Genomic DNA, 26,730 nt, shown 5'->3' with positions numbered 1-26,730 from the left:
CTTTGTAGTGATTTGGCACTATATAAACAACTGAAACAGAAAAATCTGGAGCGAAAATCTGTAAAGATCCCAACAGACAAAAAGACTGAAGTAAGAAATCCGCTCAAGGACCTTTTTCAAGGATTAAGATTACTCCAAGGTCAAAGAGAGGCTCAACCACTGCAATTTTTGATTTGGTTATCAGGATAAAACAAGACAAACAAATAATAAGACAGGAATCTATTTAGTGCGTTTAAACTTTAAGAAATGCTGCACAGGGTAAATTTGGCTTCATGCTTGGTGCTCTGGATCACTTCCTGCGCCATCACCTTGGCTGTGGATCCCAACGATTACATGGCCAGAGCTTTGCAGTTAATGTCAGAGACGCCACTCATTGATGGGTAAGTGAAATTTTATTTCGTTATTTATTTATTTGTGATTAGTGTGTAAATATCTGTGATGGAAGTCTAGTTGCAAATTAAATTCATAATGCTGAACCAATAAAACAAGCTCACTTCTTTCCTGATATGATCTTTCTCCTGTGCTTTTTTCCAGTCACAATGATTTGCCTTGGCAGCTTCGGTCACAATTCAACAATCAGCTGAACAAAGTGGATCTTAACAAACTAGCAAACACTCACACCAACATCCCAAAGATCAAGGATGGACGACTGGGTGCTCAGGTACACATGAAGGAGGAATTATTGAAGAAAAACCTACTTTCAGTGTAAAAGTGCTCATTATTTATGGGTTTCCACAGCTTATCTACAAACCTTCCTCACTGGAGACATTTCACAAAATAACGTAACAACTGAATCAGACTGATCATTTAAAAAAGTCATGTTACACTCTCATTTTAAATATATTATCAGCACAGAAGCCAGCCATTTCATCCCGAGATTAAAAAATCTCAAAAAAATCTATGTGTCAATACATTTTGTTTTTAATTGCAGCTGTACAGAGTTGTACAAGGAGTGCACAGGAGACCGAGTCCAAAACCAACAGGCAAATATTGATAGTTAATTTCTAATCTCTAAAACGTCTACACACAAACACACAGGACACCAGGAGGACGACTGAGGCTGTATATGTTCACATAGACAGCTTTTGGACAGAGAAGGGTAACAAAAACAGCTGAACATAAATAAGATACTCACAGGAAAAAATAAAACACTAATGGAAACCGCTTTTTGCAAAAGGAACAGGAGATGTTGAAACTAACATAACTGAAACAAAAAGACACGAAGTATGAAGATAAAAACTAGTTATGACTTAAGTGATTAAGGAGGAAAACAGAAAAAACAGAAGGAAGGTGTTACACCACATGGAGAGGAAGGAAACGGGGAAAAGAAGGACACTTATATTAATACAGAGTGGAAGAGCTGGCACTCATTCCAAGAAAGCCCAGAAAATAAGAACCTAAATTAAAGATTCAATAATATTCTTTTTAAAAGGCAAATTAAAAAGGAAAATTAAATCGAGACAAATTTTTGATACACTCAAAGAATTCAAATCCCCAACTTATACAAAAAACATTGGACCATGAACGTTTTTGGTTTTGTTTTATTTATTTATTTATTTTTATCATAGTTTATTTCTATTAAAGTTTCTTGAATGATGCCATGTGTATTGCGCAAGAGGTGTTGGCTGCATGGGGTGTGTATCACACCCCATGCAGCCAACACCTCATGTCTTCCTGGCAAACAGTCGTTGCCAGGAAGACATGTATTCACTGACTGTGTGGTTGTGGTCCCATGATGTTGCTGACTCAACACACACAAGTCCATCACTTCCATGCAAACTACAGAGGACCGCAGCAATATCATAGTGACCAAACCAATCACAAGGAAATTTTAACCAACTGGTTAAGATGTGCACACTTTCCCTAGCAACTGGTGTTTACTGATCTGTAGGCTTGCGTGACTTGGCCTTTAGCAATCATTTTCCCAGTGACAGTCATTAGCTTCCAGCAACCAGTCACAATCAGTAACATGAAAAAGAAGACACTAAGCCTCCTGCACCCACACCTACAAATTAAATGATGAGTTAGCCACACCCTGCTGAATCAAGAAATGTCTTAAATAGAAGTTGTCTGAAAAACACAAGTAGGATCACAACAAGCAACACATCATGTCACGATCTAATTAAAAAGCAAAGAAACAATTTGTCAGTCTGTAAAGTCGAGGGCTTTGAAAGGCCTTCCCTTAATTAATGAAGTCATCATTTAAAAACTGTTTTTTTGTATTTACTTGATTATCTTTGTGTAATATTACCATTCATGTGATGAGGGGGGCAAATACCTTTTTACAGCATTGTGCATATGATTGTATTTTATTCATCTTTGTTTAACTTTGAAAGTTAATCATACGTAGTACATACTTTGCTCTGGTCCTCAGTTCTGGGCAGCATACGTCCCCTGTGACACTCAGTACAAAGACGCCGTCAGACAAACTCTGGAGCAGATAGACGTGATTCACAGGATGTGTCAGAAATACCCCGAAATCTTCATGTTTGCCACCAGTAGCCAAGGTGAGACACTGACTTCGACAGTTCATAGCTGTCTTTCTTCTGGCTGTATCACACATTAACTGTCATGTCTGCACAGACATCTTGGATGCCTTTAAAATGAATAAGACCGCCAGTCTGATTGGGGTTGAGGGTGGTCACTCACTCGATAGCAGTCTGGGGACCCTGCGCACCATGTACCAGCTGGGGGTGCGCTACCTCACACTTACGCACTCCTGCAACACACCTTGGTAAGAGCCACCACCACATTTTAAGGCGTCCGTCAGAACGTGACCTCAAAGATCAATACATTTGCTGTTACTTATATGAAGAAATGTGTTTGAATTCTCAGGAGAATACAAACAATGAGTTAGTTGTTTTCGCGTTTCTATTGATTGACTATAATGCTGCGCAAAAGTCTTGATAAACACATCGTTTCGTTATATTTTGCTAAGCAAATTGAAAATAGCTGCAGTGATTTGCTAGGCATGGATCGAGCCTGGTCACAGACAAGAATCCATCACAATGACAAATTCAATCAACATCTTCGCTGAAAAGTGTTTTTGAGAACTAGTCTGGGAAACTGAGCCTCTATATTTATATGACATATGTTTTCCATGCAGAAAATATAGTAGCTACTAGTTCTAGTTCTGTAAAGTATTTTCAGCTGAGTAGATATGCTCAGTCACATGCCTTCACTTCCCTACTCAGATGAATGTTTATCCAAATTACAACTACACAACATTAAACAGAAAATGCAGAGTTAGGTGCTGTGTCATTGAGTGACGGTTCCACTGATGAATTCATGTGAAAAAGAATCGAGAGATGTCTTATGTGAACAATAACTTCCTCTGGATCGTGTTTGCACTGTTTCCATTCATTAACTGAGCCCTCAGTAAGGTTCAGATGTTGCATTAGAGCTGTGGAGAGCACGGGGGATTCCTGCAGGCCCACTCAGGCAGCAGTATCACATTCACTGGCAGGTGAATCTGTACTGATATGCTTTACCTCAACAGTGAACCAACCAGGTGCAACCAGCAGCTGGTTAAATTTAGGAAACAGAAAGAGAATAGAATGCCTTTTATTGTCACTATACACGTTACAGAGCATCTCCTACTCAGTGCAGCTGAGGATCCAGTAAGGGTACTGGCTAGACCCCCCATGCTAAAACAACAAGCCCTGGAATGGCGCGGCTACGTCTGCAGCCTGTCTGCAGCTCGGACACAAGCATTTCACTACATGTTGTACTCTGTATGATTGTGTATGTGACAAATAAAGGTTGTTTTTTTGTTTAGTTGAACATCGGCCTCCAGGAAGATGTTAAACTATATCACTAAATTGCTTTACCAATTCTTTTTTCTTTTGTTTTTGTTTTTAGAATTGGCAAAACATGGAACTTTACATAATCTTTACAAAAGCGAACCGTGACCTTTAAATCTCTACTGCGTCTGAAATCATGGAGAAAGGCCTTAAAATATCTTTGTACATCTTTTTCAGTGTTTCATTAAATGTTAATGAACACTTCGGTTTATTGCTCATCCTTAAAATGAGTTCCAAATTGTTCTTTGTCTTAAGTTTTGCATGTTTACAAACACTTGTTTTTTCATTCACAGGGTAGATAACTGGCTCGTGGACACTGGGTCAGAGCCATCGGAGCATAAAGGCCTCTCTTCTTTTGGCAAGGTCAGTGATACAAACGTGGGAAATCATTATTTCTGGGAGTACTATGTTACACATTAACATCTTTTGTGTACCTTTATTCCTATTCCCTTTTTTTTTTTTAAAGCTGACCTTGTGTAAATGGTAAATCCCTACTTTTAAAATGTTTGAGAATCTCTTTATGTTAACTATTTAAGAGGCCTTTTACACAAGACTGATAATAATTGACAGCAGGCCTGATGGAGAGATTAATTTGAGGTTCAAATTATTGTCACCATATACGCAAGAGATCAGGAGAGATCAGAACTCGGACTGCTGACAGCCATGTGTAAAAACCATGACCTCATTAACTCTGAAAAGCAGCATCAGAAAACACAGACAGAGTATCAATAAAAAAAAGTATTCCGTTATTATGTTTTATAGCTTAACAACATTAATCCAAAGTTTCTTCTGAGGCACTTCAAAGAAAATAAAATTTATTGCAAGAGGTTATACTGGTGGAATTGGTGTAAAAATCTCTGCTGCTGATAACACATGAGCTTAATGAGGTGAGGTGGAGGGAGTGTTGGAGCTGTTTGTGATGGCGTTAGATAACAGCAGACTAATAAAGAAAATTTTTGCTGACGCATGATTACATAAACAAATTAATGATCAATGTTTCGGTGATGTGGGGCAGCTAGTTCCCATCAACTCTGGGTCTTAATTAGATTTAATCTGAAAACAGTAAAAGACTCTATAATGTGAGTGAAAACACAACTAATTATTGTTGTTATTATTATTAAATGAATGGGGGAAAGTATTTAAAAGTAGCAGCTGAATAAAAAAAAAGCCTGAGAATAGCTTTACAGATTTTCTTAGATCTCACCTCTGAGCATATGTGCTAAATAAAATAATACTTAAAAAGATCAAAGCTGAAACACTGGGCACATCCTCCCAACCCTCACTGAAACTAACTGAAACTAATATATAAATAAGGAGTAATCAGAAAATACAAAACTATTACAACCACAGTAGTAACCAAAGTGCGTTCTCACTACAGCAAGTAATTGCGGAAATGAACCGCCTCGGGATGCTGATCGACCTGGCTCATGTTAGTGAGGAGGTGATGAACCAGGTGCTGACCCTGTCTAAAGCTCCGGTCATCTTCAGCCACTCCTCCGCATACGCCGTCTGTCCACACAAGAGGAACGTCCCCGATGACGTCCTGAGACGAGTGGTGAGTTCACGAGACACGACCGAAAGAAACAGCAGGTCAACCTAAAGGCTGAGGACCTCCGACGTGAAGATCAGCAGTAGTATATGAATAGTTCACATGGTTATTGTTTTATTCTCTCTATTATTGCATCGTCTTTGGTGTTCGCTCCTCAAAAAGTTGAAACCATCTGAAAGGTAGGAGTAAAAGCGAGGAGGCACAATGCAAATAGACGGTTTAAATTATAACAATATATTGTACTTTAACAGGTTAGCATCCACAACCTTTTGCCTGAAACGTTCCATCAAATTAATGGAGTGTAATAGGAATAATATTTAGCTTTTGTCAGCTTTTAGAGATAACACAAAACTGGGCCTAAGTGCACCACTGATGTTGTAAGTGATCTGGATGTGGAGGAGCAAAATGCATCAACAGATCACCTGATCGCAGTAAAACACGCAGCCAACTGACATTGAACTGCTGATTGGGGTCTTAGATAACACATCCATAAAAGCTCATTATACAACAGATGAGCTGCAAATGGCTGTAAATGGATCAAGTTAAATGATGCGTAATGACAACTTCCCTCATAAAGTCAAAAACAAGAAAGTTATTGTACAGCACTGTAAAATGATACACGTAAAGTTATAACCAGGAAACGTAGCAGAGGTCAGTGCACTCATGCAGATTATTGGGACGTGCATTTCCTGGCCTGGTTGATGCTTTTCTTAACTTTCTGTCATTCTCTGCAGTAGATCAGAGCCATTTAACACCAGTCTGTCTCTCCAGAATGAAACTAAAGGAATTGTGATGGTCAACTTCTACAATGACTATGTGACTTGCAGCAATACCGCTAGTTTGTCTGATGTCGCAGGTAAATTACTGCTGTGACCATCACATCTGCTGTAAACCAGTCAAACATTAACATTTATCTTTTTATTCTCAAAGCCATCTTCTCTCCATTCACTTCATTCTCAAGTTTGTTGCTTTTATTATAGATCATTTCGACCATATAAAGAAAGTGGCCGGGGCAGACATCATTGGCTTTGGTGGAGATTATGACGGTGTTCCCAGGTGGGTTCCCACATAAACTTAGCAACATCTCACTGAAACATGAAGACATTTGCACACCGTGGAGAGATGCACCAAAGTCTTTTGCTAATAGCTCTTTGGGAATCACCTTGGTGGCGCAAAAGCACTTTCTTCTCCTGTCAAACTATTATCTTGGGCATTTTTCAGAGATTCATCTAAAGAAATTAGAACAAATGATGTGTTTTTGTGCTAATAACAAAGACTTGTTTTTAAGTCTCTATACTGGTTCATCCTTTTAAGTTCCTTTTATTCTTAAATGATTGATAGGTCTGTGTTACACATGGCTTTAAGAAAAAGCAATGAAATGGTCTGAAAATGGTCAGGTACAAGGACTGGACTGAAGATGCATGGAAAAAGCAGCCAGTGTCCAAAGAAAAACTTTGAAAAACATTCACAAAGCCTGGAGAACTACTGCTCAAGACCACTTTTAAAAGCTGCAAGAAAGTTTGAGTCATTGGAAAGAAAATATGACGAAATGAGGAGTGGCTCGGGATTTTTCCACAGTACTGTAACTTTGCCCCTTGGGTAGTTGGATCTGTATCATATTTAAAATTGTCTTGATGAAAAAAACAAAAGCATGTTGCTCCTTGGAAGCAACATGTTGGTGATTTTTTTGTTGTTTTTTGTTTTTTTAAATATAGTACTGCTTTTTGGCAGTGCTGTATAAAAAAATCCACTTAACTTTACATCAGATTTAACTGGCTGGTTGTAAATTTGTCCTCTTAGAGTACCTGAGGGTTTGGAGGATGTGTCCAAGGTCCCCAATTTGGTGGCTGAACTGCTGAGGAGAGGATGGACTGATGAGGAAGTCAAAGCTGCTCTTGGAAATAACCTGCTCCGTGTCATGAGCGAGGTTGAGAAGGTACGGAATAAATGCATGCATGCACGCACACAAACACACACACAAATAACCTAAAGCTCGATGCACTTCGTGGGTTCATGTATCATTTGGAGAGCTGTGTGAAGAAGCTTGGTCAAGTTGGTTGCACTTGTGTTTGATTGATTGGCTTGTTTAGTGGTAAACATATTTACCTTAGATGCAAAAGCTCTTCGGTTTGAGAGTAGAGGACTAAAGCTAGCGCACTCCCAGTGCTGATCCCAAGCCTGGATAAATGTGAGGAGGAAGGGCACCTGGCCAAATCAAACATACGGGTCTGTTTCCCCCTGGGGAAATTAGAGAGAGCAACCAAAAGTACCTGTTAAGACATTTTCTCCCTCCATCCATTTAAACCAACATGACAGTGATACCAGCCTCCTTATCTGAGCCTCTGCAACGATAAGAACGAATAAGATACTCAGCACACCTTAAAGCAATAAAATCTGATATAGCAGTTGTTTCCAGATTGTAATTCTGAGCTGGTTGATGAAGTGACGCTAGCAGATCTGTCGTTCCATTAAAAAACAAAGAGTGTTTCCCACCTAACCCCTCAAAATCATTTTTTTCCTGCATCAACTGCAGAATTGTACCATCATAAAATGGAAATTTTCTTTGTTACAGGACCAAAAGTGCACAGGGTTGGGCTGAAATTTGGGTCTTTTTAAGTCACAGATTTTGTTTTTCAGTCAAGGCTGAAAAACAAAATCAGTTCAACTAAATAAATTTTACACCAGCTGCAAAGGTCGTAAAAACCAAAATCCTGGTTTTATTCAGCATGATGTCAAACTATCAGTATCGTGGGATATATCATCATTTCAAGAGCAGCACTCCTCCAAGTTAATGCCCGCAACAAAAACTAGACTGGATGTTTATCTTTAACAACTTAAAACGGTGCATTACTGTAGACATTCAAGGGAAGTTGATCAGAAGTGAAAAAGATAAGGAGTGAGTGAGTTCTTTGCATGTGTGAGGCCGATCAAAGAGCTGCTGTGGGGATCCGAGTCATCATGATGGTTTCCTTTAAAATGGTTCTGGGTGTAAGGTGTTTAATAATAATTCCTCCAATCACATCCATCACATATGTTTTTGCACTAGCTGGTTTCTGCAGGTTGTCTTGAGACAAAAGTCCTTTGCGACAAGCAGCAATTCACAAAGTCATTACTGAACCGAAAACGTAGATGTTTGCGGTTAGGTAATGACTTGTCGAATTATATCTGCATCTCAGCTGACTTTACAGCACCAGATAAGCATCAACGGCTCATAATGACGGGGGGGATTATAACATTTAACTATCGTGAGTCATTGTTCCTCATCCCCAGAAACCACACCTACCAGTTTCTCTGCATTACTATAGTTTTATTCTTTGACTAAATAGACTCAAATTTAACAGCACTATAGATAATCATGTGGATCACTGGGACATATGTCTGAATACAATCTCTAAACTATCAATGATCATCTAAAGACCACTGAGCTTTTTTAAAAATGTGCGTGTATAAATAATGTTGGTGTTGACAGCTACTCCGTGGCTACATCAGAAGGTTTTAAACAATGTCCTTGAATAGCAGATGGGCTCACAGTGAGTACACCCGTTAGCATTTTTGTCTCCTGCCTGACGGTCTCATCTTTGTGTGTCAGGTCCGCGACAGCATGAGCGGCGTGATCCCGGATGATGTTCCCATTCCATACGAAGATGTGCAGAACCCGTGCAGAACAAGCTTCGGATACCCCAGCACCACCGGATCCAACGGATCAGCACATTTGCTCAGTACACTGGCGCTTCTGATTACACTGGCTCTCCAGGCTTGGATTACATTAACTGGTTAATGGGTAGCTGTAGAACCTACTGTATGTAAGTCATGAGTTAAATCCTGAACTGTAATGCTATACCGCTGAGAGAAACTACTGCACAACTTTTTCCCCTAATGCAGTTTAAAGCTTTAAGACTCAATTATATTAAATGTAAAATGGTATAAAAGATGGACAAACAAATTATGTTATTAAAGTTTATTTAAACCTGAGTCAGAGTTTCAATTCATCCATTTTATCTCATTTAAAACAAAAACAAAAAAAGTAGTAAGGGTGCCTTTTTATGGGCAGGACTGTAAACAGGGTTTTTTTCCTGGTTGAATAATGAAGTCACACAACTATAATCTGAGTACGCACACGTGAACATTTGCACTCTAAGCAGTACATTTCTTTGTTTTGTAAAGTGAACAGGGCCATCTAGTGTTCAGAGAGAGAAACACCATCACTGAACATTTTTAAAACAAGTTTTGTCGATTTGGATGTTTTGAGTTTGGTTTACAGAGAAGTAAAAAAAATAAAAAATAAAAAAAAAAATGATGATTTAGATTATTTTCCTTAAAAAGTTAATACTCAGCTTCTGCACATTTTACTTTACAATGACACAATAAAACATTAGGTTTTAAAAGCTTACGCCACCAACTGTAGTTCCAACACAAGCACCTTTGTTTGCTCACTGAAGGTAAAGTTATGTATCCACAAACAGTAAACTATCACACAACGACACTGACGGCTGAAGACATGATCTCATTTCACAGTTAAAACTAAAGGCTTTAAACACATAACATCCACACTAGTAAACATAAAAGAACATTAAACAAACCGTTTTTTAAAAAAGAAAAGAAAAAGGTAAATATATCTCTATCTACTGGTTCCACGAGGTTGTTGCGTTTCAGCTGAAGCACTCCAGACACAGACGTGCTTTTCCCTCAGCAGCTGCTGTGGTTAGTGCATCTTGAAATATAGGCACTTCCAGTTTTTAAGTTGAAAACAACAGAACAGTTTTTAATGCAATAGTTGGTAATAGATGTGGTTTATAGAGGGAGCATGAAGACAGAAAAACGTAATGGTAAAGTAATGGTTGTGTTTATCCACACTGATCACATCCTAACATCAGCAAAAGGACAATGAGGCTTGTTAGTTGCACAGGAAACACAAAGCCTTAAAAAACAAAAAACACCTATAATTGATCATTTTTCAGTGCATCATTCAGCGCCCCCTGCTGTGCTTCACAAGAATAGTCTTGCGTGCTCTGGTGATCTTTAGCTCACTCAGCACTGCCATCTGCTGGCGAGTCAGGCAGACAGACTTAATGAAGAACTCCTGTGTTACTGAGAAATGCACACAAAGGGCTTTACATGACAGAGAGCTCCTCTGGTAACACTGGAGTGTGCCAGTTTGCTTTGAATGCCTACCACAGACATGAGCAGTGTGACCCCAGCTGCACTGGGAATGTACCAACATATTCCTACACCTCAGAAAAGGCTGACAAAATACAGCAAAAGGAGGCCATGGTTCTGCAGCGGTGGACCTGGATCCGTGTGTGAAGACGCCACTGCACAGTAACAAAATGTAAAGAGACCAGATGGAAATATTTATGAAAACTGACAAAGTTGGAGCCATTGCTCTAAAGTGCATCCAGCTCTCCAGATGAGTTATGAAGAGCTAGTCACCGACCCTTCCACTGAAGGCTTATCATAGCCTGTCAGAGGTAACATTTCGGCTCATCCCCTCAAGCTAGAGTGTAAAGAGGAGGAGAAGGGTTAAATTTAAGACACATCTTTCAGAGTTTCTGGTTCCTGTGTTTCATTGTTTGACAGCAGAGGGGGATGAGCAGGAACAGCAATCCTGTAAGGCAAAGAATCTTTAGTCAACATCTTCCTGGTGGCGGACACCAGGCGGGAGTAGTTATCCGGGTTGTACTCCGACAAAGGGGCACGCGTGTGCAGTAGAGGGAGGCTGTCTCTGGTGGGCTGCGACAGGAAGAGGGGTGGTCGCCTCTGGTTCTCGCCGTCCTTCATGGAATCTGGGAGTGGCTTCCGTTTGCTTTCAGGTAGAAGCATTATGCAGAGGACGGAGAGGACAGCGAAGGAGGCAAAGACAACATGATGGAGGAAATAGCCACCATTGTTCTGGAGCTCCATCAGGGAGGAGGCGGCCCTGCCAACGCAACCCAATGCCAGGACCAGGCCAAGGCAGCCACCTCTGGAAGAGAGAGAGGAAGCACAGGAAAAGGAGAATAAATCACCAAGGTGAAAAGATCGCACGCTACTTTGTTTCATCCCGTTTTTTTCCTTTGTACTTTAAAACTTCCTTTCGACTTTGCAGCAAATGGGATCAATACGTCCTATTTTCAGTTTAATCGAGAACAAAGAGACATTTACCGAACTACAGTTGGCATCACCTCACAGGTGAAGAATGCACTGAGCATGGCGAGAGCCTGAGAGAACAACAAACCCACAATGGAGAGCACCAGCACCAGGCCGCCCTGCAGGTCTGTCAAACACAAACATCAATAGAAGTGTCATTAAAACCACAGAGTGAAAAACTTTCTGGGATGTGATCCAAAACTTTTTAAAGGATACCAAGGAAACTCTGAAGGGAATTTACAGTAGATCTTATGGGCCTGTGTGGATGTTACATACATGGTGTTAGGGCCAGCAGCAGGAGTGAAGACAGTCCAGTGATGATGGCAGAGAGGAGAAGCATGCCACGTCGGCCAAAGTGATTGATGGACAAACACAGGAAGATGCAGGCGAGCGCTCCAGTTACCACCCGGAGGAAGTAGCTGAAGTAGAACTTGTTGGAGAAAGTGTGCAGGTTTTTGGTGAAGCAGTACTGGATGCCTGTTCCAATGAATCTGGATGGCAAAGGAAAAAAAATAGAATAATCAGGTTGAAAGCGGGTACCTCAAATCCTAAAAATTACCTGTTAGGGAATATCTCTGGTCATCTAGCTCTGTGGACCTGTCATGGCGCTTGCGGTTTTTGAGCGCAGCAAATATGGAAAGCTAGTTGTACATTTCCTGCCCTCATGGTTGATGCCATAGCAACACAAACAAAAACAAATGAATTGTTTCCCCTTTAATTTGACCTCTTCTGTTCAACCGATAACAAAGTAACAAATCACTGACGTGCACAGCTGATGACAAAGTATTTCCCCCCCTTCCTCATTTTTTACTTTGACATATTTCCAAGATTTCCACGTTTCAGGTCAACATTTTTTTATATTAGACAAAGACAACCCTTTATTTAACAAGGGGAAAAAAGCTCACAAAATGTACTTGGCCCTGTGTGGAAAGTAGCTGCCTTCCTTGCTAAATCATGAACTAACTCATAGTTTGTTTTTTTTTAGTTTTTTTTTTAGAAAGCTTAGTTCAGTTTCACCAGCCACACTCAGGTCTGATTACTGCCAGTTGGATCTCGATATCACTTAAAAAGGAACTCGAGTTCTCATTTGAAGTTCAGAGTTCATGATTCAACAATAAGAAAGAGACTGGGCAAAACATGGCACCATGGGAGAGATCCAAGGAAAAAACCACTGCTGATCAAAAAGAATCTTTTTGTTCAACCCACTGAATTAAAGCTGAAAGTCTGCACTTCAACTCCATCTGAGTTGTTTCATTTAAAATTAATTCTGGTGATGCACAGAACCAAAATTGTCCAAATATTTATGGACTTAACTGTAGCGCCCCTGACTCGTGACCGCTGATTTCATGAAGAGTGAAAACTCACAAGGTGAAGCCGAGTATGAGGCAGTTCTTCCAGATGACGCGAGTCCGACGCAGCTCCAGAGCAGTGTGGTATCGTGGCTGACTGTCCTCGCCGTACACCGAATCAATCTCTGTAACCAGAAACAGGGAAATCATTTTAACTAAAAAAGTAAACAAAACAAAAAAAACAAAAGATGTCCAACAAAGTTAAACCCCATGAGTTTGATGTGGAAATATGTGTTGCTTCTACCAACGAAATACCAGGGTTTAGAAATTGGAGAGGTCCAGATTTTTCCTCTCTTAATGCTTCACGTTTAAGGTTTAGCGCCTGTGTTTCAACAACCAGGAGAAAACTGTACACGCCTGCAGAGAAATCCTAGAGAGAGGTGTGTGTGTGTGTGTGTGTGTGTGTGTGTACCTGACAGCAGGGTTTCGCCAGGGTAAAGGTCGTCTTGTAGAAAAACACCATTTCTTTTAGAGAATTCCTGAAGGCTCCTCTTCGCTTGAGGAATCTGAACTGTGGCCAGCAGCCAGCGAGGAGACTCTGGAAATACTGACGGACAGCTGTAGAAAAAAAACCTGCTATTATCTATCACAAAGATCAATAGCAAATCAAAAGGCTTTGACATCTCAAACAGCAACAACATAAGTGCTTTAGTCACCATGTTATGGCCAAGTAAGTGAAACTCTGTATTAATGTGTTTTTTAAACTTGATCTTATGAGTGGGTAAAAATGAGAAATCATAAGGTAGACATACTCTGCTTTATAGACAAAATATAGACATTGGGGTAATTTTTCTTCCCCATTGACTTCTAAGCAGTGTACAATGTAGGAGTTGCCCCCTGCTGGGCATTAGAGAAAAATGCATGTTTAAAGTATTTTGCATTGGCTTCACTTTCCAGCCTGAAAGCTCCATCCATCTTTTAAATACAGTACATTGTTTACAGCTGAGAATTACAGACACGTTTATATACAGTTCCCCCTCCACCTGAGGTTCGAGTGCAATTAGACAAATGTCAAGGACAAGGCCGTTTCAAGGACATGTGTGGTCAACATCATGTGCTCAGAAATTCAATAAGACTTGAGATGATTCAATTATTGTATTTGTAGTTGGAAGCTGTTGCTGTGACAACAACAGGGTGAAAGTGAAATAGTCTCCCTCTTCTGGGAGGAAAAAAAATTAAATCATTAGAGAACAGAAACAAGGTATAAACAATTTTGAGGCCGTGTCTAAAATGCTTTAATTTGTCAACAGTAAATACAATATTTTTGATCAGCCCCTCAAATATAAGCTGAAGGTCTTAAGTATTTATTTATCATATAGCTATAATTTGTTCTGGTATAATTAACAAAAAAAGTGTCAGCTCCCAAAGCAAAGTGCATATAAATGTAAATACATGTATAAAGTATGCTTATGGTGCCAGACAGAAAAGACTCCACAGACGGCTAAATGGAGCTGGATTGGTAAACTGTTTCAGTCTTGCTGCCACAGACTGAAAGGCTCTGTCCTCCTCAGCCTTCAGTACGAGAGACGACTAATAGATCTGAGCTCGTAAGCGAAGACAGTGAGCAGCAGTGTGTTTACATCTGTCGCATCATCTGGAAGATTTATAGTTTGGAGCTTGTCCATTTAGTACTCTGCATGCAAGCACGAGAATTTTAAAGTTTAAGTCTGAAAGTCAACGTAAGGCGAATAAAAATACAAAATGTCTGCTTGGAGTACTGACAGTTTTTTGTTTTTTTTTCCAAATCTAACCTGGTAAATATGGCATTTCAGCTGTCTAGCCATGATGACACAAATGCATGAACAATTTTTAGCCCAGAGCACACAATGTTAGTTTTGTAGATTCCCAATGCAAAATAAAATGACACAGCCTCTCCTGAGGCCTTTAAGCTGTTACCTGGCAATGTTTCATAGCATCTGAGTGAGTGATAACACTTGTTGTTATAGGGTCTCATGTAAAAGCAGTTTGAGTGAGGACTCCTGAAAAAACAAACCAACCCTGGGGGTTATCTACTAAAATATCCCAGTTAATAATTAAACAAACATGGAGATTCTTGTGAACTCGGGTGTGGCTTGTTTGAAGAGGCCTGAGACAGGAGCAGCTCGGCATGCAGGAACGAGGATCGCATTATGTTATGGCGTGAGGACGGCACATCGAAAAAAAACAAACAAACAGCGTGTCCACCTGTGCACCTCCAAAAACACTACCAGCTGACTCACCACCAATAGGACAGCAGAAGGACTAAAGGCAAAGTGGCCACCGCCTGGAGGACGGGCCAATCGCGGGAAAGAACAGCAATGCCTGGCAACAGCAGTTCTGCCAGCACGCCGAAGAAACCACTGACCATAGCAACCATCAGACGATGGGGAGGGTCGCACAGTTCCAACCCTGAGGGAGATAAAAAAGCAAAAAAAAAAAAAAAAAAAAGCAAAGCATCAGAGCACAGCTGAAGGAAAGCAAACCTATTCATCCCGTTGCTATGGCAGCCACCTCATGCCTAAAGCACGCTGTAGCACGTCCTCAAACTTCATGTCAGCACAGGTCATGTAACATGCAAGGGTGAAAGCCCCACCTACCTCCACCTCCTGTTTGGTTTAAGAGAAAAGGAAATACCAAATGGAACAGCCAGGAAATTTAAAAGTCCCAGTTTAGGTTATTTCAATAAGAATCAGTCTTGTTTTCCCAATTTAAAGTTAATCCCTCAACATCTGTCCTTTTTGTTTAGTTTTTATTTACACTTATCACTTTCTAAACCTTTGATACAGTCACCCGCTCATCCAGGGTTTAATCAGTTTAACTTCTGTACCACCATTAAGACTGCTTTTAAACCCTCACAGGCAGAAAAGGAAGTGGCTTATCTCAAGTATATCCTGCCATCAAAGACCTGAGCTCCCAACAGGGGAGACCTGCAGTTGGACCCTCTTGCAAAAACATGAAAACCAGCATCAAACCATACAATCTGCTCTCAAATTTTCAAAATAAAATTTCTACATATAAAGTTTATAATTTTTTTTTTCTTTTAAGGCACATAAGGTTAAGCAAGAAGGATGAGGTGAAATGGTTTTCAATGTGGAGACGGATGTAAACTTGTTTGGGAGTGTGTCAAGCTGTGCATGTGTCTGATGACCTATAACCGCCTTCCCATCGGTTTAGTTGTTTTTTTCCTCCATACCTCTTCTTTGCCAGGGTGGGGGTGACCATTAGGGTAGTGAGGAGCTCACTTCCTGGTTACGCTGCCTTCGGTCCTGTCCTGCTATTATTTCCTCCTCTCCATAGAAGAGCACCACCCAAACCCCCCCCCCCCCAAAATTAAAAAAAAAAAAAAAAAAAAAAAAAAAAAAAACTTTCCCCTCTGGGTCTAACCCCACACAGCAACATAATCAGACAGTCCAAGAAAAGAAAAACAAAACAACAACCCCAAAACAAACCCTGGAGTGAATTTCGACCTGACCTTGCAGGAATGTAGGAGTACGCCTCCCACATTCCTCCCATTTCTCATATGCATCTACAATCTCCACCTTCGCTCACTGCTAATCACTACCAAGCAGAGAAGTTCTGCTGAAACTCCTGCTGAAGACTGAGGATTTTTCATAGTGGGGTGGCTCACTTGTGCTGTTTAGTTGCCCCCACAGAAAGAGGACAGCTGAGGTATGACAGACCTTCACACCTCTTAGCTTAGCTCCAGTCACCTGCCTGCTGTCAGTCACAGCCTGGTTTCTTAAGTTACCAATATAATATCCATCTCCAGTGTGCCTGCTACAAACAACTGAAGCTATAATTCTAATAATTGAAAAACTTCCTTCTCCCCCCCCCCAATAGTCTTGAATGGTAGCATATTTGTACATCTAGCAGTCACTGGGTAAGCCTTGCTAGTACTGGGTTGGGCCCACTTTTTCCTTCAGGACTGTTTTAAGGCTTCATGACAGATTCAACAAGATGCTGGAAATATTTCTCAGAGACTTTGGTCCATGCTGACGTGATGGCATCACAGATACTGCAGATCCACCACATCCCAAAGGTACTCTGTTGAATTGAGAGCTGACAGTGGAGGCCATCTGAGTTCAGTGAACTCATAGTCATGTTTAAGAACTATAGTGACTGGACCAAGTGGACCATGGCCACTGCTCAGCTATTTATTACATTTAGATATCGACGCGTCTCTGTGCATTATCCCTTACACTGTCAACAAATCAACTTTGCTCATTCTGATTAATGACAGTCTTAATGACAGTCTTCTGCCACAGCCTGCGAGCAGGAGAAAGTCCACAACTAGCTGGTGAACACAGTAACATTTAACAACAAAAGAATCAACTAGATATGTAGGCAGGAGGAAAAGAGGAAGACCTCAGGAGGAGGTTCATGGATGTAGTGAAGGAGGACATGCAGAGGCAGATCTGCTGTGGGCGACCCTTGAATGGAGCAGCCAAAAGAGGAAAAAAGAAAGGGAATTATGACCACAATAATGTCTCTGCACAACTCATATATTTTAGTCTTCTAATGTAATTATATGGCCAGACAAATGTGGAAGTTTGTCTGGCGGATGATGTGATTTCATGAAAGTTATTTAATTATTCCTCATGTTATCAGAGGCTTCATGATGGAAGCTGAACTGATTAGATACACTTGGTGGTTATATTTATCTACAGCCTCTCTTTGCAAACTACACAGTTTAATGAATACGGATATTAGAAATGAGCTCAATAACAGTGACGCCGATGTCCCCAAACAACTTTCACAATAAAATGCTGTCAAGTTTAACATAGAGTTTGAAGCATGAACGCATCTTATCTAATTTGTCTGGAGAATCAAACAAGACGCATGTACAACGGTGATCTATCAAAGATACTGCTTTAGACTGAAGGTGAGGAGATTTAGTTTAATGCAATGCTGCAGTATATCCTTAATGCATGAATTCCAGCCTTCACTATGAAGGTATCAAGTCTGATTTCAGGACTCTCCACAAATAAAGATAGGATGAGCAAGATTTCTGATCTGCTTCTGTGCGGACGATAAGGACTTCTATCTTTTCCACTGATAAGATTAGCTCACCACAGCACGGTGTACAGATAATTAGCTGGGCAAATACATTAACATTAAAGATATAGTATCAGGTATCATCGCAATCTCTTGTTCAATGATTTAAGAAGGGAAAAAAACAATAAAAGAGAAAGAGACAGCAAGCTGATGAGCACACTTTAAAGTTGAAACCAAAACCCCGGAGAGCATGTCAGGCTGAGGGATTTTCCCCTCAATGACAGCACACAGCATGCCATGACAGATGTACAGTAACGATCATGTGCCACTTGTTATTTACTCTCTGGCCTCTCATTATGTGTGTAAGTAAAATGTGAACATGTGACCAGTGCATAAAACCTTTTTCTACTTCAGCTGCTGAGGTCGATCAGTGAGAAAGCTCGACTGCCAGACATCAGCTTTAAAATGTGGATGCAGATTACTTACGGGCGATGTAAGAGGACACAAACAGCCCAGCGAGTGAGGCGCCTTGAGACAGACGCAGCAGCAGAAACACCACCACACTCCTGGACAAACACACAGCTACACCCAACAGACTGGACAGACTGACGGACAGGAGGAAACCTCGACGACGACCCAACCTGAAGACACAGACGTAAAACATGTACAAGTGAAACTACACGGCCCAAACAGTCAACACACAGAAAAATATGATGATCTAATGCAACCGTTTTAAACACATTTATTCTGGTGTTTATGTTCTTAATATCTTATTAAGAGTTACATATCAACTGAGGTTATTACTCACCAGTCACACAGGGTGCCTAGAAATATGTATCCCAGAATCCATCCAGTCATGAAGCAGATATGCTGCACGGGGATTTTCCAGTAGTCACTGCAGACCAGGTTCCACTGCAGGGGAGGAAAAAGTACCACAAACACTGATGAATGTCATGAGTTTAAAAAGAATTGTGAGACAGTAATTCAATAATTCAGTGCTCTAATGTCAGAGTTCTTGAACAACGCTGTAGGTGTACACAAACACTTTTAGGTACACAAGTTGAACTGCTTGTTAGCACAAATATCTAAATCAGCCAATCACATGGCAGCAATCCATTGCATTTTGACAGGTAAACAGAGTCAAGTTCAGACTGAGCATCAGAATGAGAAAGGTAATTTAAGCAACTCTGAACTTCTATGGTCATTCCTGCCAGACAGGCTGGTCTGAGTGTTTTAGAAACTACTGATGTACTGGGATTGTTCCCACAATCATGTCTATGGTTTAAAGAACATTTTCCAAAAAACAGATGGAACTGTTCTGAGGCTGTGATGAGTCTTGATTTCTGTTGCAATATGATGGTAGGGTCAGAGTTCGGCATATTTTATTTTATTTCTTTTTAAAGCATGAAAGCGTGGATCCATCCAGCCCCTACGAGTTCAGGCTGGTGATGGTGATGAAATGGTGTGGGGCACATTTGGGCTCTTATCATGGTTTAAACGGCACAGCCTAAGGGAGTACTGTCATTTACGTCCATCCCATAATGCACCATGCCACAGACATCAAATCATCTCAAACTGGTTTTTTGTACGGCAGATTCACATCATGGATGTGCAGCCATCACTTCACCGTGGACTAAAATCTCAAGGAGTGTTTCCAGCAGAAGGGGCCCAACATGTTACTATGCATGATTATAAAGGTGCTCATGGGTCCTGACAGCGAGCCATTTTCTGGTAATAGATCCGCTAATTCAAGTCACTAACCGGTCCATCTACTGTTTGTGGTGTTGGTGCCTTTTGAAAAGTTTGGTAATGGTATTTAATGTGCAGTTAATTCTAGCAGCAGTCCTTCCAACATGTTTATGCTCCAGTTCTGATGAGCATTTGCAAGCCAGTTTTCCAGAGGTACTCCACATCCCGCTCCAAAATCTCAAGATGGTGAGATTTAAAAAATGTCAATGTCTTCATTTAAAATTGCAATCGGATGAAAAACAAGTGACCAACTAAAAAGGTAAGAAACGAAGCTAAACGCCTACACCACAGAACCTCCGCACGAAAGGTTTCAGTCATAAAGATGCAATTATACTTTATGTATAAAACATTATTCTATCAAAGACTTAAAAGGCACAAATTAGAGCTGCTCCCAACATGCTGCATACATCATAACCTGACTAACTATGTATCATGCTGAGAATAGCAGTTGAGTCAAACGCACAGAGAGCAGTCTGTGGGGGAAGCAGGAATGTAGATCATGTTGTTTGTAATCGAGTTAAGATGCCTGCTGACAGTGTTATTACATTAGAATAAAGTGCCAGCAGCTTTACGCCTGGTTAGTACCAGTCCCTGCCTGTAAGAAAGATTCTCATCTACTTTCCCTCCGGCCTCATCTCCTCTACTTTCCTACAGACACAAGTCATGTTTACTGTATTTTACAGATGGATCTAGCTGCACAGTCTAAAGTCAAAGCATCAAAGGAAACAGTGAAGAAAGTGAGAAAAGCTCAGAAAGGAGCTAAATGAAAATGACTGACTACGTGAGGTCACAACAAGCTGTCATTCATTAATATTGGTTCTTCTGATCAGCGTGTTTGTGGTTATTTTGAAAATAATTCAGTTTAGACATGGTACAAAGATGCGCTCAGGTGTGACTGGATCGCTTGACCAGCATCATGTGGAGTGAATGACAATTAAAACAGGGGCCAGGAGGGTGATTCAACTGAAGTTGATATGACATTTGATCATTAACAGCTGTTCATTTTTGTTAATCTGTCAGCTGAGTAAGTGATACGGTTTTGTCTTAAACCAGTTTAATCAGGTTCCATGATTCATGGCTCCAGTTCATCGTTTCTGGCTCTTTAAACAATCAGACAATTATTTTAGGTGTGATCAAGTTTTTTGTAAATATCTGGTAAGGATTTACAAATTTCGTGCAATGTCAGTGGTGTCCAATTGCACCTGGCATTGGAATATGATTCATATGATTCTATGCAGACCCACGAAAAAGTGCACCCGTACCCCTTCCATAGAAATGAAGAGTCTACGTAGCAACCAGGTGCTGATAATCAAATGCACTTGATTAACTAATCATCAGTAAGTGAGAGTTTTAGCAGTTGCAGGTCTGAAGCGTCAAAGTGTGCGTTAATATGATGCAACAATCTTCCCAGGAATGGAAGTCCCAGCAAATTCACCCGAAGGTCTGACTGTTCAATATTCAGAGAGACTGAAAAAAACCTCAAAACAAAACAAAAAAGCCCAAGAGCTACATCTGAAACTCTACAGGCCTCAGTTAGCATGTTAATGTTAAATTTCATGACAGTAGAGTTAGAAAAAGACTGAACAAGTGTGGCTCGTTTGGAAAGGTTGCCAGAAGAAAGCCTCTTTCGTCTAAAACGATCAGAGCAGCACAGGTACTGCACAGGACGGGCACACGGCAGTCGACCATGAATTCCTCTGTACACCAAAGTATTCTAGAGTCAAATGTGAGGCCATTAGTGCAAAAGCTAAAGCTTGAAGGAATTTGGGTCATGGAACAGGACAACTGAATGACTAAGACAAAAAAGAAAAGAATCAAGATCCAGTCAGAGTACAGACGTCAACTGTAAGAGAGCTGTGCATAACTGAACACCTACTGAACAGCTCTCTCAATGAGCCAAAGCAACTCTAAAGAAGAGTGGGCCAAAATTCCCCCACAATGATGTGAGAGGCTGATGAAGTAATGCCTTTTTTTGTAATACTTTGAGTTAAAGGTGGTTCCTCAAGCTATTGAATGATGAGGTATACTTAGTTTTTCCTCTTCTCTGTTCTTTTTCACATGACTGTGTGGAATGGTGGTAGTGAAACCAGTGTACCAAACGCTGGTTTATAAAATTTGCTTAGGCTTTACTTAATCTTACGATTTACTTTTTAGCAGTTTTAGATGAGGTTTTTCATGGCACACATTTATGAGCTTTATTGTGCTAAGTTAAAAAGAGGACTCTTCTATTAAAAGTAAAGCCATTATGTCAATATATGTGCTGGAACTAAGGTAATCGCAGTGGCACAAGCATTTTTTTTTTTCCCAAAGGAGGAATCCACACCACAGATAATTTCTATCAAGGTTTCAACCCCTTATTTTTTTCTCCTTATCTTTCCTCATGTGGTGCATTTTCCATTGTTATACCTCTCTGACCTGTCTTCCTCATGTGATGTTTTTGTGTAATGTATGTATGGTCGGAGGGTAAGATGGCGCCGCCATTGCGTGCAATAGGTCGGCAGCCTTAACATGAAATTTCCCCTTGTGGGACTAATAAAGGTATATCTTATCTTATCTTTTTCTTCCCACTGGGTCTTGTTGTTATGATTTCCTACACAGACTTATTTTCCAATTGAACTTACCGTCAGTTATTTCAAAGCATGCAATGATGACTAATGGCACATGAGAAGACGAAGAAGGAACGATGACGTGAATTAGACATGTGATCCGATTTACTTAATCCAAGTTCCCAGAGCAAACAGGAACTGCTTGAACCTTTTGATCAGTCGGGTCTCCTCACCGACTTCCAGCTGTCTACAGAAGGTAAAAACTAAACTGCTCCCTGTGCATCATTTATATAGGAATATCATCTGGTGCCATATTTGCTGCATGGTCATTTGAACAGATGCAAACTCATTTTGAAATATGCACTAAACAATCAGTGTGATTGCAGAAAAGTTGCATACAAATTAAGGGCCCTCTGGAAGCCTGGACCCTGCAGTGTAAGCTCCTCACAAACATTAGTGGCCGCAAACGTGAACATCTGTCTGTAAAACCTCATCAAGTTGGTTTACAGTGGAGAGTGCTGGACAGCTATGGTTAGGGACTGTTATTCCACCCAGCGCCTGTGTTGTACTCTGCTCAGTTTTTCCGTTACTGGAGTGGTCCTTTGTCTTTGCGAATGACGACATGAGTGGAGGAAGGCGCTGTGTTCAGGGTCTCAGGAAGGAACGGGGGGGGGCTTCTAATTTCCCACTGCCACAGTTTGTCAAAGAGGCCTCATCACTGGTAGTTTATCTCGTGATAAGGCACGATACACAGATGATAATCTGAGAACAAGCTCAGGGTCAATTACCCATAATGACTGTGTCCTGCTCGTATACCCCACCCCCCACATCAGCTGCTAACAGCCACAACTGTCCATGTTTTGATAGTTGTTTTAAGATACTACAGCACAAAACAGATGTAGTGTGCATGTGTAGGGGTGTAGCACAGAACTCTGGGCCATACACATACGCAGTCTCTGTGGGCCCCTTTTCCTTCCCAGATCCATATCTGTCACGCATATGAGTTTTTTAACAAATGATTGAGCTGTAAACAACAATCTGTTCATTAGGATATTAATAGTGAACTGTCCATGAACCACAGTTAACTAAAAACATCTATGACGTGTCCATACGTCTGCACAGTTTGAAATCTCCCATGTCAACCCAGATTTCTTAACATACGGAAATCGGCAATTTCTTATTTTTTATTAAATTATTTATAGTTCCCAGGACAAAAGAAAAAAAAAATGCAATCCTAGTTTTGTAACACTTTTCTAAAATGCTTCGCTTTTCAATCAACCTTGGGGTAACCTTCATTATCCTCTCACCCTTTACTTCCTCATCACATCCTCTGGCTCACACAAGACTGACGTGAGCCTCTTGTCCTGCTTACAGCCTCACACCGTTTTCAACCTGCGTGTTGATAAGGCACCTCAGAGGTCAAGCCAGATCACCAAGCTCGCACAGTAATACATTCTGTCAGAGGTGTCCTTCTACAATACAAACCATGTATGCTGGGAATTTACCCAGTGGGCTTCACACCAACACAGAAACATACAAATTATAGGGCTTTGGCATCTCTCCGAGCTAGGAAAGCTTTGTGTATTGCACCATATTGGAAGGGTATGTTTGCTCCTTCTATGAAGCAGTGGATAAAGGAACTTGGTGCTGGTCTGGAAAGACTAACGCACACAGCTAAAAGGAAAACAGAAGGAGTTTGTGCACCTGTAAATTGTGCACCTGCACTCATCTGTATATTAATCCTTTTATGCAATTCTATTTTGAAATAATGTATTTGATTGGTACGTCATTTGTTCAACGTTAACGAGTCTCAGTGCACCTGAATGCGTTTTTGTTGATTTAGGACGCATTACTGTGGTCCAGGTGTTCATTTAAGTTGTTTTGCATTTGTTTTAATGAAATTGTGCCTGTATATTATCATCATATCATTATGTTACATGAGGTTTGTGCTGAAGTTATACAGCAGGCGGATGGTCTTATCAGACCAGTCTGGATGATCTAGCAACAGGTGAAAACATTTGAGAGTCATACCAAGACATGGGTGTTGGCAGCCTTCCTCACAGTGCTTAAGTAGGAGTAGCAAAAGCTAAATGAATGCATCCATTGTCATCCATCTACCTGCAAGCTTACGTTTAATTATTTTATTTAAAGCAGCGTCACTGTGGGATTTTAAGATGCCACGTCATCAGCTTGAAACAACGTAGCTTCCTCAAAGTGTCCTGCTTACCTCGTGGCACACTGGTTAAGAACCACTCGTCCAACGTACAGCAAAGCTTCATGCTGCTTCACATTAGTGTTGCTGAGCTCTATGAGCCATATGAGCTCAGCTTGTATTACATGATTTGTAAAAAGCACCGCCTGCTGCTGCTGCGCGCTCTCCAGCTGTTTCTGAAATTAAGGACTGCACGTTTCATGCTGTTAAATTGTGCTAGGACTCAATGGTGGGAAAGGAAGAAACTGGGACTGCTGTGGAGATCCACAGCAATAGGTTTATAAAGAGATCAAATTAATAATGAGCAGAAGTGAGTTCAGCTTATAGATGTAGTCCTCCACAACAGTCCCAGTTTCTCATGTGTGGGTCGTTCTGAAGTTCAACGCCTTTAACAAAGGCTTACGAATTCTCCTTGGAAAACAAAAAACAAAAAACCCAACAACAAAAACCAAACACCTTGACATACAACCTTCTGTGGTGTGAAAGCCAGTCCCACTGCAGGGTGGACTAAAACTGTTTTTCAGCATTTCTAAAGGGGTGACAGTGGCATCTATAATCCAAGTTCAATCATCCAACTGATTTATTCATAAATATTTATGTCACAAATTACCCAGAAATTCCAGAAGAGGCAGGAAACTAATGCAGATGTTTATTTCAGGCTTGCAAGGACCCTGGGTCTTCCCATATAGTAGGTCCCTTGTTAATGTTTTAGGGGTTTGTGTGACCATGATGGGATTTTTATTTTTTATACTTTGGGATGAATTCTGAAGCAGGACAAAAGCAAGGAAACTTGAAATTTAAGCTTAATGTCAGAGTTCAGGCACTGGTTAAAAGACAGTGAAACCCTGCTTAAAAGCAAAAGTGCATGTAGGGCAGCATATTTGAATGCCAACCTGCTTCCTTGTAGGCAGATGTATTATCATTATACACTTCTTATATGAACTATGAAGCAGGCATTTGTTCCCTGCCTGGCTGGCCTCTCATCTTTGTTCCCGAGAAGCCACCGCAGATAAATGACAGTCAATAAGATTCAAGCCAACAAGAAAGTGCTAACTGCTCAACTTGAGTCAATATTTACTGAAAGCTGCACATCAGCCATGTTCATGACACAGCCTGCCGCTAAGCAGACAGAGCAGCTCATCGAAACAAGGCCAGAAATGAGCACGTGAAAGGAAACTGCTTCACCGGGTAAGAAAATGTAACTCAAACCCACAACCTGTTGTATCTCTCCCTCCTAACTCCCCCACAGATCTGAATATTAACACCAGGGCTAAACGTGCGTCTTACCTCAGTGACAAAGTTGCTCTGGAGGCCCGCTACATGAGAGTACTCCCACCCTGTGGTGCAGGGCACCCTCTCTCTGGGCGCGTTCTCGGAAAGGTCCGAGGAGTTCGGGGGGTACTTATAAAGTTCACAGTGGCTCCGACCGGAGCCGTTCACCCAGGGGATGGTGAGGTTGAGGTACCCTTGTGTGGAGAAGTTGCTGAGGAGGAACGCGGAGGGCAGCAGCGTCGGGTCTGGCTTGCAGTGGTACGAGTCTGGGATGAGTGTGTAAAACACGTCGCTGAACAGATTCAGCGTGACGGCGAAACTGGGGAACCAGCTGAACACGACCACGATTCGGTTATAGCGCCCATAGCCACCGGTGTGAGGGAAAACCTTAGTTTCATAATCCATTTGAAGTCGACAGCTCGCGGTAACAGACGGTCCGAAGACTTTTACGCAGAGAGAGCGCACAGCCGCAAGACGCTGAAGCTGACAGGCAGGCAGGGGGCGGATCTTAGGGTCACACAGCCCCGGGGATCGACTTTTATGACACACCCGCTACTTGGAGACTGAGTGACTAATTTCAGGGTAATCCCCAGACAGCGGGAGTCCAGGGAGCTGACAGTAACAGTCGATGCTTTTGATGTCTCCATGTGACTCACAGCTGGACCTGACACGAAGACAGCTACCCCGGTGGAAAGCTCACATTAAGTTACAAATTTAAACCTCTGTAATTTCATCGAAACGCTTAACTCACAGCTATTTTCAGGAATTGACTGTTTAATTTTCCAGAGATACACTTTACTTCACTTTAACAAAATCTTGTTAAAACACATCAATATTTGTGCTATTTATACAATTTTACACAACATGGCTCCTCAACCACTTAGTTTAAGTTAGACAGGACTGCATTGGAAGCGGGCTTATATCGTTCAGGCTGAACTTGGTGTGCAACAGTAGAACAGAATACATGTAATACTTTCAACCTCAGTTAAAAAGATTGATTGATAATTAGTTTTTCCAGCATTGGCTTTATTCTGCCATTGTCATGTTGTTTCCCTGTTGTAAAGGTTTTCTGGTAGGTTTTAATTTATTTTTTCTCTTTTTATTTATTTATTTTTTTTAAATAATATTGATATTATATATATTGTTTTGT

The 26,730-nt window shown here is 40.9% G+C and overlaps 2 protein-coding genes across 2 annotated transcripts; one reads left to right on the top strand and one right to left on the bottom strand.

Moving 5' to 3' along the window:
• The first annotated feature begins 16 nt into the window (after positions 1–16).
• On the top strand, positions 17–9,170 carry dpep1 (dipeptidase 1). The gene is made up of 10 exons (XM_031744886.2): positions 17–380; positions 535–661; positions 2,375–2,507; positions 2,584–2,734; positions 4,097–4,166; positions 5,182–5,358; positions 6,124–6,208; positions 6,333–6,408; positions 7,153–7,288; positions 8,942–9,170. Exons 1-10 carry the CDS (start codon positions 247–249, stop codon positions 9,128–9,130), a joined length of 1,278 nt encoding a protein of 425 aa, XP_031600746.1. The 5' UTR covers positions 17–246; the 3' UTR covers positions 9,131–9,170.
• Positions 9,171–9,295: 125 nt separating this feature from the next.
• Positions 9,296–26,123, bottom strand: slc22a31 (solute carrier family 22 member 31). Its single transcript, XM_031744880.2, has 9 exons — positions 25,596–26,123; positions 18,610–18,713; positions 18,288–18,442; positions 15,047–15,215; positions 13,240–13,385; positions 12,844–12,952; positions 11,755–11,969; positions 11,494–11,605; positions 9,296–11,314 (listed from the first exon to the last, which is right to left on the bottom strand). The coding sequence occupies exons 1-9, from the start codon at positions 25,983–25,985 to the stop codon at positions 10,879–10,881; spliced, it is 1,836 nt and encodes a 611-aa protein (XP_031600740.1). The 5' UTR covers positions 25,986–26,123; the 3' UTR covers positions 9,296–10,878.
• Between the last annotated feature and the right edge of the window lie 607 nt (positions 26,124–26,730).

This window comes from Oreochromis aureus, linkage group 1 (assembly GCF_013358895.1).
Source record: "Oreochromis aureus strain Israel breed Guangdong linkage group 1, ZZ_aureus, whole genome shotgun sequence".
Lineage (NCBI taxonomy): Eukaryota > Metazoa > Chordata > Actinopteri > Cichliformes > Cichlidae > Oreochromis > Oreochromis aureus.
The sequence above is the reverse complement of the archived record's forward strand: the minus strand, read 5'-3'. Positions and strand labels throughout refer to the sequence as shown.